The sequence below is a fragment of the Salvia miltiorrhiza genome, chromosome 7 (assembly GCF_028751815.1).
Source record: "Salvia miltiorrhiza cultivar Shanhuang (shh) chromosome 7, IMPLAD_Smil_shh, whole genome shotgun sequence".
Lineage (NCBI taxonomy): Eukaryota > Viridiplantae > Streptophyta > Magnoliopsida > Lamiales > Lamiaceae > Salvia > Salvia miltiorrhiza.
This window is the reverse complement of record NC_080393.1, coordinates 7,874,328-7,886,893: the sequence shown is the minus strand read 5'-3', so window position 1 is coordinate 7,886,893 and position 12,566 is coordinate 7,874,328. Positions and strand designations below refer to the sequence as shown.

At 36.1% G+C, this 12,566-nt stretch overlaps 2 protein-coding genes across 2 annotated transcripts; one reads left to right on the top strand and one right to left on the bottom strand.

The window, feature by feature from the left end:
* Positions 1 to 2,984: 2,984 nt before the first annotated feature.
* On the top strand, positions 2,985 to 8,271 carry LOC130992244 (kinesin-like protein KIN-13B). Its single transcript, XM_057916795.1, is given in 13 exon segments — positions 2,985 to 3,428; positions 3,556 to 3,768; positions 4,409 to 4,600; positions 4,828 to 4,929; positions 5,511 to 5,588; positions 5,686 to 5,767; positions 6,033 to 6,192; positions 6,272 to 6,574; positions 6,767 to 6,985; positions 7,071 to 7,263; positions 7,265 to 7,420; positions 7,511 to 7,576; positions 7,654 to 8,271. Coding segments are annotated over 13 exon segments (2,103 nt in total). The 5' UTR covers positions 2,985 to 3,266; the 3' UTR covers positions 7,831 to 8,271.
* A 1,099-nt stretch (positions 8,272 to 9,370) lies between these two features.
* Positions 9,371 to 11,629, bottom strand: LOC130992245 (mitochondrial arginine transporter BAC2-like). The gene is given in 3 exon segments (XM_057916796.1): positions 9,371 to 9,968; positions 9,970 to 10,275; positions 10,779 to 11,629. Coding segments are annotated over 3 exon segments (906 nt in total). The 5' UTR covers positions 11,013 to 11,629; the 3' UTR covers positions 9,371 to 9,602.
* Positions 11,630 to 12,566: the final 937 nt, after the last annotated feature.

The following is a 12,566-nucleotide window of genomic DNA, read 5'->3' as shown; positions in this document are numbered from 1 at the left end:
AATTACCATAAATGAACTAATTTTTCAAATGACTCAAATCTGTCCTAAACAATCACTAATTTTTGAGTTTATCATAAATTAAGGATTTTGACCAAATATTGTGAAAACTATTAAAAAATTACGCAAATCTATTTCAAAATATTTTTTTTCAATAATTAATAGTTGAATAAGGATTGTTGAAAATTTCGTCACTATCGCAACCAATTTCAAGAGAGTGCAAATAATTATTCAAATTTGCGACGATTTTAATTTGTTTTAAATTACCCAAAATTTTATTCGAAGATAAATGTGCATAAGTAGATCTAACTAATTTAACTTGATTTTATAAATATAGTTGCTTTAGAATGATAATTTAGTTGGTGCAATAACAAATAGATACATTACTCCAAAGAAAGGAATTGTTTTTTTCAGTTTTGATTAAATAGATATTGTGTGTAATCAGTAATAAAATAATCTTTTGTAGTGCTTAGTGCTAACATGACAGGGTGTAAATATGGATTTGGTCAAAGACAATGTTCTCTATCCCCCACACGTGACAATATCTGGCTCAAAGCCAACAAAATCCAGCCATAGAATTCAAATGACCGCAGCCCGATCTCTGACACGTGTCCGGTTTGCGTCACTGCCGGTTCCGCAAGGGAAGTTTGAATTTGTACAAATGATTAGTCAAATGTGGGTCGGATCTTTCGGATCACAGGTCAAACTAGTTGCATAAAAAGCACGTCCCATTTATTCCTTTATTTAAATATACCAACAGCCAAATCGGGAAGGAAAAGGACTCGAGTTTATGAGCTAAATTTGAGTGTTAAACTAAAAATCGAGTGAGACTAATCGAATATCAATAATAATCAAACTCAACTATTACTCTAGATCGAGTAATTTTGCTTTGAGACGAGCTTTATCTATGCAAGGAGGGTGTATTCGTTCAGGACTTTAATAGATTTCTACAAACTTTTAAAATTTGAGTGTATTCGTTTAAGACTTTTAAAAGTATATGAAAATCTGGGTGTATTCGTTCAAGACTTTTAAAAGTCTATAAAAATCCAGAGGTATTCGTTTCAGACTTTTAAAAGTTTATGAAAATTTAGAGGTATTTAAAAATCTATGGACTTTAAAATTGGAATGACTTTCATTGATTTTGTTCAAAAAATACACATGAACAAATCCAACCACAGACCACGAGATTTCGGAAGATTTCATATTTCAGCGCCCTGGGTTCCAGTGGCCGTGGCTCAAAGAAGCCAGCGGCCGCTCGGAGAAGCCAGCGGTCGCTGGCACCCAGCGAGCACTGGGTATCCAGCGATCGCTGGATCCCAGCGGGTGCTGGGACTCGGTCCACCGCTCACGGACTCGCAACGACCGCTTGTTTTTTTGTTTCAAATTCGGAAAAATCATGAGCAATTCTTGTTAAAATCCGTCCAAAATCTTTGCAAATTCCTGTTTAGAATTCTAAAAATCATCAAAACTCTGTGTGAAATCGGTACATAAATCCTGAACGAATACACCCCCTAAGTAAGTTCGATTTGTTTGATCATAGTAAAATTGAAATGAAAAATTAACAGATTTAACCGAAGCAGAACAAATCAATTGATTTATTTTGAATTTTAAATTTATACGATCTTAGTTATGATTAACAGACAAATAAAAATAGTTGATGATTGATTATATATACAATAGTTATTAAAAAAAAATCTCTCTGTGATGAGGTAACTCGTTATCGATATTTAATGCGGGCAATGCATAAATAAAAATTGATGTGACCTTATGATAAATTAGATATCTATTTGTAAGTATAGTTAGTTAATTGGGAATACAATTTGTTCCCAACTTGTTAAAAGGTTAGTGTAAATTAACAGTTATTAAGGTGTACTCATATTTAAATTCGCTATAACTTTTCCGAATTTGACTAGATTAATAATTTAATTAAATTCGAGTTCAAATGTTGAAAGCTTGACAAATATTTTTAAAACATTTGGATAAATTGACAGTATAATTTCGTGGTTCCAACTCATTTAGAAGGCTTCACGTTTTATTTGAATTGTAGTAGTAGTATTTTTTTTTGCATTTCTTGAAGTATATACTATTTATTGTTTTGTCAATTTTCTTAAGTTTGATGCAAATTAAATTTAAAATATGGATAACACTATCAAGTCAAAGTGAAAATGGAGCAATTAGATGATGCTATCAATAACAAATTATATTGTGGTTTAAGGATGCGGATGATCGGTGCATTGCTCAATATTTGTGAACATTTTATATGAATGTCGTTGACACTCAGTGCTCGTTAAATATTTTGTTAACATTATTTGTTATTTTAATTCCCTATAAAATTATTATCTAGAATATTAAATTTATTAAATACTATATAAAAATTAAAATTTGACTTAACATTTTTATTAAAATATTTGCAGTTAAAGAAAAAAATAAAATCAAGATTTCATTTTTGTGCAATGTATAAATTTGATAATTTCTATAATGTTGTATTTTATGCATATTGTTCAATTGGTAATATCTTTACATATCTTATAATGTAATTATGAAATAATTCTCATACATCACTAAGAATTTGTATATCACACATTAACTTATCTTTATCAGAGATTTATTATGTATTAATTGTGTGTTTATAACACTCGTTTGTATCAAGGTTTGGTCATCTATTTCAAAACTTAATGTAAATATAAAAAGAAAATATAAGCACCTCATATAATTAAGCAATGGATGGCGAGGATGCTAAACGACATAACCCCACCATGTGAAACGACAATGGTAGCCAAAACAACACCAATCTGCAATCTCCAATTCAAATATTAGTAGGCCCATTCACCGCCCCACACCTTCAACCAATCACATGCTTCGTACGTGTCCGTCACGCTCACACATACCACTTCAAAATTCAAATTCCCACTCCCAATTTGCGCTAATAAAAAACTAATCAATATAATTAATCACTTAATTGCCTTTTTAACATTTTATTTTGAAAAAAAGCAAACAAAAAAAAAAGAGGAAAAAAATCAGTCTTCACTGTTCTCTGCAACTCTTCAATCTTTTTCGCATTTTAAAGCTCTAACAAACATAGTTTCTCTCTCTAGTAAACCGATATTGCTACAATCGGAGTTTCTCTCTCTAGAAAAATTCCACACTTGTGTTTGATTGGAGGTATTTTTAGTAGTATTTGAACATAGACGGTTGCCTTGAGAGATTGAGTGAGAGTTTTGTTGGATTTCCATTTTTCTTATAACTTTTACCGTGGTTGGTGAGAAAAGATGAATGCGGTGGGAAGGCAGAGATCCGGCGCGGCGGCGGCGGCGCACCATCAGCGGCAGTACTCCGACCAATTCGTGGAAGCTTCATCGAACGGTCGATGGCTGCAATCAGCTGGCCTGCAGCATCTACAGTCATCGAACAATGCGGTTCCTCCAGCTCAGGTAAGTTTGGGCGATTTTACGATTTTGGTGGGTTTGAACTTGCGCAGATCTGATTCCACGAGCTGGAACTCAGATATTTGATTTTTCTGATTTTTCTTTTGTTTGTTTTTTGCTTTATTCAAATTAGGATTTTGGATATTACAATGGAGGCGGTCAGGGTTCGAGAATGTACAGGAGTGTGCAGGCGCAGAGAACGTACAGTGGAGGCGATTTGTTTGCGGAGCCGTTGACGCCACCAGGGCATTCACGGCGGAAGAATGGCGAGGAGCTGGTTTCGCCAAATGAGAGTAGCCCGGGGCTGTTGGATCTGCATTCGTTTGACACTGAGCTACTTCCGGAGGTAGATTTCTTGATTTGAGAAGTGGAGTAGTTATTTTTCGTTAATCAGTATATGCTAGTTTGTGGGCGTCGGTTTTATGGGTTGTGGTTGTAGTTTATGTGGTAGGAAATGAACTCTATCTTACATTGTGGATAAAGTAGTAGCTTTAGCCGTCATGTTCGATGGTTTTGATAGAAATAGGGGTTGTTGTCAGATGACTCCTTTCTAGCAATGCAATTTTATGCTTTGTATCTTGTGTATTTGATGAGGTGGTGTTGCTTCATTGATGCTTTACTGGATTTCTGATGCTGTTTTACTATAATTTTGGACGCTTTGGTTGATTCCTTATGTATGAGAATTTTGTGCCACGGGTGGCCGGGTGGGTTTAGGTTCTGTTAAGTTATAACCTGCTGCTGTTTTTCTCGAGGGGTTTAATTAAAATTCAGAGTACGCCCGAATCCCGATATGTTAATATACATTTGAAATTTATATAAGCTAAAAAGATTCATGTTTATATGGGTTACTAGTTATGTCTCTTGAATTTTATTATATTCCATCTTTGTTTTAATTTAAGATATCATGTTACTTTGTTTGAGTTTGCCTAACTCATTTTCGTATTATTTTCCCTTTCGGCTGTTTGGGGTGTGATTGTTGCGAATAGATGTCAGTTCCCAGTCTGTATGATGCCCATCCAATGAATAATTTTTCAAGAGGAAGAAGCTTTGATGATTCTGACCCATACTTTGGGATCAATAAACAAACCAAAGCTCGTGGCTTACCTGATACCAATGTTCTAAAAAGCATCGCTGCTGACAATGTGAAGGCTAGCAATGTTGCAAAGATCAAAGTAGTGGTATGTATTTTCTGCTTTACAAGTAGCTGTCCTACTCCAAACTTTTCAGCTGGATGAAAACTCCCATTACTTTTCAGTAAATGAGTGTTCTTATAATTAATTCAACCAACAGTTTCAGAAGTTATATTTTGTTTAGCATGTACTTTCTTTCCTGACATTCTCTTGCAGTAACCAGATAAATCAAATTGCAACACTTTCCTAGTATGACTGATGACAATTTTTTCCAGGTAAGGAAAAGACCACTAAATAAAAGGGAACTGGCAAAGAATGACGAAGATATCATAGAAACCTCTTCAAACTCTCTTGTTGTCCATGAGACAAAACTCAAGGTCCGTATAAATTGTTATAGTTTTCGTTGCTCTAAATGTTCAATTGATAGAATTGTTACCAAATTATAGTACTTGCTGTGATCCGTCCCTTTGTCCAGGATTATTGCTTCTGTAAAATTAAGTTAGGTTTTACTATCTTATAAAATTATTTTCTTGTAAATTTTGAGATTGTGTTTTCAACAGTATATTTTGAAGCTACTTTCAAAATTGATAAAGTGATTTCTACTTCTTGAATCTTGACCTGACAAGGAACACTTGCTATGTAATGTGTCTGAAATCTTTTAAGCTCATAATCTTCTCAACTCTTCCTTTCTTAACTCCATGGGAACCTCCTTCCTTAAATGACTGTTTCTCCAATCAAATGTTTAGACAAGGTCATTCTGCATACCCATTTTTCATAAATTTGAGACTTTTGAGCCTCAAGTTTTCCTAAATGAACTCTATGGGAAACTCCTTCCTTAAATGACCGTTTCTCCAATCAAATGTTAATTAGACAGGGTCATTCCTTGCCTATTCAACTGGTATAATCTGTATACCCATTTTTCATAAATTTGAAACTTTTGAGTCTTAATGTGCTGCAGGTTGACCTAACAGAATATTTGGAGAAACATGAATTTGTATTTGATGCTGTACTAAACGAAGAAGTGTCAAATGATGAGGTAATTATATCCCATGAAATGAATCTATATTAACCTGAAGTGGATCTTGTACTGTAATAGTGTTTACTTAATTCTGGCTCACATTTAATTTCTTTAGGTATATCATGAAACTGTAGAGCCTATCATTCCCATAATTTTCCAACGTACGAAAGCTACTTGCTTTGCTTATGGGCAAACAGGTAATAACTTGCTATCCTATAATCAGGTGGAATTGTGTGCTGTATACTTTCTATTTGTTGTCTGACTTGTTTTAATTTACCTCTATGTAGAGTATCAATCTTGAAATGATTTTAGTATCTAAACTCAAGTTACTCAACCAGAACCCAAAAAGAAAAGTCTTGATAAAACCTTTTTCTTTTTCTTTGATGGCATCATTAGTTTCTACATCCCTTTTTTGTGTTTACTTTCTCCCATTCAAAATTTCACCAATCTCTAATTTATCAGGAAGTGGCAAAACATATACAATGAAACCACTGCCCCTCAGAGCAGTGAGAGACATCTTGAGGCTCATTCATCATACCTACAGGAACCAAGGCTTTCAGTTGTTTGTCAGCTTCTTTGAGATATATGGGGGGAAACTCTTCGATCTGCTCAGTGATAGGAAGTAAGCTGTTTTCTGGGTTTTTTGTTGGTTTTCACCCTCCAGTGCAATCTCAACGAAATTTTTACTACTGTACTTGCAGAAAACTTTGTATGAGAGAGGATGGGAAACAGCAAGTTTGTATTGTGGGTTTGCAAGAGTATCGAGTAGTGGATGTGGAGACAGTTAAGGAACTCATTGAGAGAGGAAACGCAACAAGAAGTACTGGAACCACAGGTGCAAATGAGGAATCATCCCGATCACATGCGATTCTTCAGCTTTCTGTTAAGAGGTCTGTAGATGGCAGTGAATCTAAACCTGCACGACTTGTTGGTAAGCTCTCCTTCATAGACCTTGCTGGAAGTGAACGCGGGGCAGATACGACAGACAATGACAAGCAAACCAGGTAAACAGTTTAGTAAATTGTGACCAAATAGATTTCTTACTAATGTTTTTAATACAACTATAGCATACATGAGGAGCCATATTCACTCTTGACTTGCAAATTATTGCTCATTGACTTCACCTGTTGTGCGAGAGATGAAAATATAATGATTTCAAAAATTTGTAGCTCTTATCCAGTATTCTGATTGTGCAGAATGGAAGGAGCTGAGATAAACAAAAGTTTGCTTGCACTGAAGGAATGTATTAGAGCACTTGACAATGACCAAGGGCACATTCCATTTAGAGGCAGTAAATTAACTGAAGTTTTACGAGATTCCTTTGTTGGGAATTCTCGCACTGTTATGATATCATGTATTTCACCAAACTCAGGATCCTGTGAGCACACCTTGAACACTTTAAGATATGCTGATAGGTAAGTCTTATCTTTTGGCGAGTAATTATTCTGTCAGCAAACACTTCTATCGTAACAAGTCTTAAGCAATATGTTGCTGTTCTAGGGTGAAGAGCCTTTCAAGAGGCAACACCAAAAAAGATGTCTTATCCTCGACCTCAAACCTTAAAGAATCAATTGCACAACCTTTGTCGTCAGTCCTTCCACCTGCTACAACTTTTGAGGATGATACAGGTGATTCATGGCCTGAACAAACTGATAGGGAAGACTATGATGAGGATTTCTATGAGCAAGAGAAGCCATCATTGGAAGAAAAACTCAAGAGCTGAATCACACAGCCTCCCTAATCCTGATGACAAAATGAAAAGAAACAATATCCAATCCAAGTGGAAGGAGCCTCCTAAATCAGAAGTAAAATATTCAAATTCAGATGATGATTTGACTGCTTTATTGAAGGTAAAATGATAGCAGAAGTACCTTTTTGGAAGATATCAATAAGGCATAATGCTATAATGGTATTAATTAATTTGTGCTATGCGCGTTTAGGAAGAGGAAGATCTTGTCCATGCTCACAGGAAACAGGTGGAGGAGACTATGGAGATTGTTAGAGAGGTTTGTGAAATTTTCTTTCAATGTCTCCCTCCTAAAGCTCACACATCTCGTTGATTCCTTCTCTTTGCTCTTTGCAGGAGATGAATCTGTTGGTTGAGGCAGATCAACCTGGCAACCGGCTAGATGATTATATCTCAAGATTGAACTCAATCCTATCTCAGAAGGCTGCTGGCATCCTCCAGTTACAAAACCGCTTGGCTCATTTCCAGAAACGTTTGAAAGAGCACAATGTCCTCGTCTCTTCTGGCTACTAGACTCGAAGGTATGTTATGATGATACACAACATAGACAGTTGTGCCTCTGCTTGCTTGAGAAATCGATACAACTGCAGTCACTCTCATAGTTTGATTATGCATCAGAAATCACGTCCTAAGACGAGTTGTCTTGTGTCAAAAGCCCCATGTGACGTCTTGTAATCTTTTACAAGCCTCTTGAGCGTTCTGCACAGTTGGGGCAGAGATCTGCCCCGGTAATATTGATTCTACAATCGTTGATTGTTTAACATGCTGCATTGTAAGATTTCTGTAACTCCTTCACAATTTGATAATGTCTCCTCGACAGAAAAAGAAAAGCCAGTTCTGATGCTGAAGGCTTTCAGCATGTATACATTTCCCATTTTTTTCTCTTTTATTTTTGAATTTATATTATATATGTTTTCGACTTTGCTTCTATAATAAAATTTTGACTTTTGATAATCCAGTTCTTACTACAGAAGATTTATTGTATCTCAATCTTGTGCTTTAGTGAAACGATGTGTGAAATCTGATTTGGAATAGATGATTTAAGTCGCGTTAGTATAGTTTAGAGAAAATAATTTATCTAAATTGTGAAAGTGCTAATAACATAGCAAGTTCGAAAAAAGTAGCCGAGTAATTAATAAAAGGGTTAATAGCCAGAAAATACAGGAACTTTCATCGGAATTGCATATTGCACACGACCTTCAAAAATAGCCAGAAAATACACCACCTTTTATTTTAGTCGCAAATTGCATCACGATTGGGTACTTGCATAGGTGCAATTTGCGACTAAAATAAAAGGTGGTGTATTTTCTGGCTATTTTTGAAGGTCGTGTGCAATATGCAATTTCGATGAAAGTTCGTGTATTTTCTGGCTATTAACCCTTAATAAAATATCACCCTTTAAAAAAATTACTCCCTCCATCCTTATAAAAAGTAACCATGTGTAAATGACACAAGTATTAATAAAATTACATTTTATGAGAATGAAGGGAGTACAATTTATCGCGAATATAAATATTAATTGTTGTGAAAAAAAAAATACAAACATTTTATAATTGTTACCTTTCTACACGCCAGATATTTTTTTTATCACAACAGTAATTATTTACATTTTGAAACATTATATTTCTTAATATTAATAATTACTTGATCAAATAAGTTCAAGTTTCCTGTCTCTGCCATTCACATCGTGGCCACGGCCGTGTGCTGCCTTACCTTCCCGCTTGCGGGCCCACGGCCGTGCCTGCGTCTGTGTCGTCTCTCTTTCTAACTGGTGCGTCCCCTACATCACGCATGTGCCGCTGCTCTGCCAATCATCTGCTCAGCTCGGCGCCCTCGACCACTTCTCTCCTGGAACGTGTATCTCAGCCTTAAATCTGTCTAAATAACTTATTAGTTTGACTCTATTTTCGCGTAATCAGTGTTACGCATAAATTTGGGTGCATTCATAATAAATCGTGTGAACAAATAACCCGGATAGATAAATTCATTTCGGTAAAAAAAAGCCAAATGTTTAAATTTGCATCAAGTTATTCTAAGTTAGTCTAATCACAACTTGGTCACTAAATTATTAAATCACATTATAGTTCTAACTTTAAGTATTCAAACCCACAAAGCAAACTTCAGAATATATAAGTAGCTTTCATAACAGCAATAGACTTAAAAATCACAAAGTATATAAATCAAATTGAAAGAATTCCCGTTTTCTACACCAGCAAATAGCACATAAACCCAACTGCTCCGAGGGTTAGACGTAATCGACATTCCAGTCAAACACACCACACCAATCAAATCGCGGCCGGATTCTGGTTGCCCCTCAAAATGCACCTAAGGGCCGTCTCATAAGCAGTAAAGATAGCCCCATTCACAATGAAGGCCCTCAACACGGCAGTCCCCAAACCTCTCCACAACACATGATACCCTTCCTCCCTCACACTCTGCCGGAAACAATCCACTATCCCGCCGTATCTCTCCGTCGAGCTCGACTGCGCCTGCAGCCGAGTCTTGACCACATCCAAAGGGTAGCAGCAAATCCAGCTAGCCACCCCTGCCAGCCCTCCGGCGAGCAGCATTGTCCCAAACGACTCGTGGCTCCCCTTCCTGCACCCGGGGTGGAGCCACTCCCTCGTGTACTCGTACGTGGAGAAGTAGGCCTGCGTGGGCCGGGGCGTCCCTCAGCACCGTGATGGTTAGGCCCCGGTAAAGGCCCCTCCAGCCTTCCGCTCGGAGTATGCTACGGGCCACGTCTAGTGGCCCGTTGTGGATTTTGGAGCTGCGGGTTTTCGCCTGCAGCTGGAGACGGATCTTGACCAGCTCGACGGGGCTGAGGACGAGGCTCTGGATGGCTCCGGTGCCGAAGCCGCCTAGAGCAACTCCTCTGTATGAGGGTGGATCATTGGAGCTAGAATGCCCATCTACTGCTCTTGATAGGATTGCATATGTTTGGAAAGCTATAGCATTCTGAAAAAAAAGCAAAACAAGAAATAAGGTTTTTATAAAGCTTAGGTGGATCTCTCAATACACAAATTTGCCTGTGTAATACTATAATCATTCAATATAATCCAAAATGTCCATTTCTAACGAAAATACATAGAAATGTGTTATACTCTTATAAATGTGAGGAGTAAATAAATACGGGATTACAGAAGTCAATTTGCATAAGAAACGGCACGATATTTAAATTATGGTCCCAATTTTTTACCATAATCTATCTTAAATTTTTGGCATGATTAAAATCCTGTGTGTTTAAAATCTAGGATTTCGAAATTCTCATGAGATTCAAACTATATGTACGGAGCCAGGGTGAGACATAATAAGCAAACAATTCTTGAATCTCATGGTAGCATATTGATTTTTAGCAATTCTACATATCTAATTAAAATGTCGAGAAAGTTTAAATAGTAAAACTGAATGAGATTATAAAAGTGAAGATTTTTATTTTAATAAAAGCAGTAAATTAGAACCTGGAAAGTTACAGAAGCCAAAGGGGCGGCCATGCCGCGGTAGAGGGAAAAGGGGCCCTCGGCGGCGACGAGGCGGCGGAGGATTTGAACCGCCGACCCTTCGGCGGAGCTCTGCTGCCGGATTCTGAGCGTGTCGAGCGGATAGCCGGCGATGACTCCGGCGGTGCCGCCGAATCCTCCGGCCACAAATTCTCTCCCCCAACTGTTTGCAAGAAATTCCGGCCAGAATTCCATTTCACTCTCATTCCTCTCTCAATCTCTCCCTCTCCCTCTCTCTCTCTCTCTATATATATCTATGAACACAGACAGGGAGTAGTTTTTTCTACTTATTTTTCAAACTAATGCAATCCCAACTTAATAAAGATGCCATCTTTAGTCAAGAATTTGTAATCTTGAATTAACTGAAGAAATCTGCAAACAGTTTTGTTGTAAAAAGGAAAAACCAACTATTTCCTTAAATCACAACCTAATTCTATAAACATACCATATCCAAATCAAGATTTTTTTTTTATCTTCAACCAACCACACACACTGGTTATCTTAAATGTGAAGAACTCTTTTTTCTTCTCCTTCTTGAATCTCAACTTAGATACTAGGAAGATACCAAGAATTTGTGATCTTGATACCAATCAATATGAGGCAGGAAATGGAAGAGAATATACCACCTTTGAAGCTCACGGTATGGGCTTTTTTCTTTTCTATTTTTATATATTTTTTGTGTGGGCAGAAATAATGAAGTACAACACTCTGTTTTAGTTCCGCCAAATATACAGAAACAGAAGTATCAGAATCAGACCTCGGAAACACAAAAATGTGGTAATCACAATTTGCAATTTTAGAAATATTGAGTGGTTTCTCCAGTCATTTAAAAAGGGATTGATTTAGTTAGTTCATAATGACGTGAGCGAGTGGGTGATGAGTCATGGCTGTAGAGTTTTGGAACTATCCATATATTTGCTGCTCATCTACATTGCTTGCTTTGAGTTGGCTTAAACCACATGAAAATGCATGCTTACGTTGTAAATATATCTTCTAGATATATCTTATGTGTGTTAATCAAGAAATCTTTGTAAAACCCTAGCTTCCTATTTGTATAAATAGAGGCTTTTGGCCCTCATATTGAATACGTTTAATACATATTATCTCTTTTCTCTCTAATTTATTTTCCCTCTATTTTGTGTTTTACATATTGTATTTCGGGTTAATATGTACACACAAATTGTTTAAATTATAACATTAATTTCTCTTTAATTTATAAAATTTCCATTAAAATTGTTTTTTTTTTTTTTTCAAATTGAATGTTTATATTTTAGTATAGTACAAACGTTAATTATTTGCACAACTTATATGAATCAAACGGAACACAACAAAAATTGAATACGATTGTTTGTTAAACTTTACATCCACAAAAAGTTCGTTGTCTAATAGAGTCGTGCCACCTTATCATTTCTGCCCACTAAATATTAAATATCTTATCATATTTCCGTATCATCATATATTTTCATAGTGTTTATAAAGGTAAGTGGATGAGGATCTCGTTTTTGGAAATATAAATATAAATTAAATAAGTTGATTGACATTAACGGTCACGAACCTAAATTTCAACCAACGACTCATATCAAAGGATATTCAGATTTGTATTATCGGATAAAATACAATAATAATAAGATTATTAGAGCTTAGTTCACTAATAGAAATTAAGTCAAATATATTATATTTTTTATCTTTTTAATCATCTGAATTTTTAAATATTCCTCCTCAGAAGTTAGACCGATATTAGGCAAACTT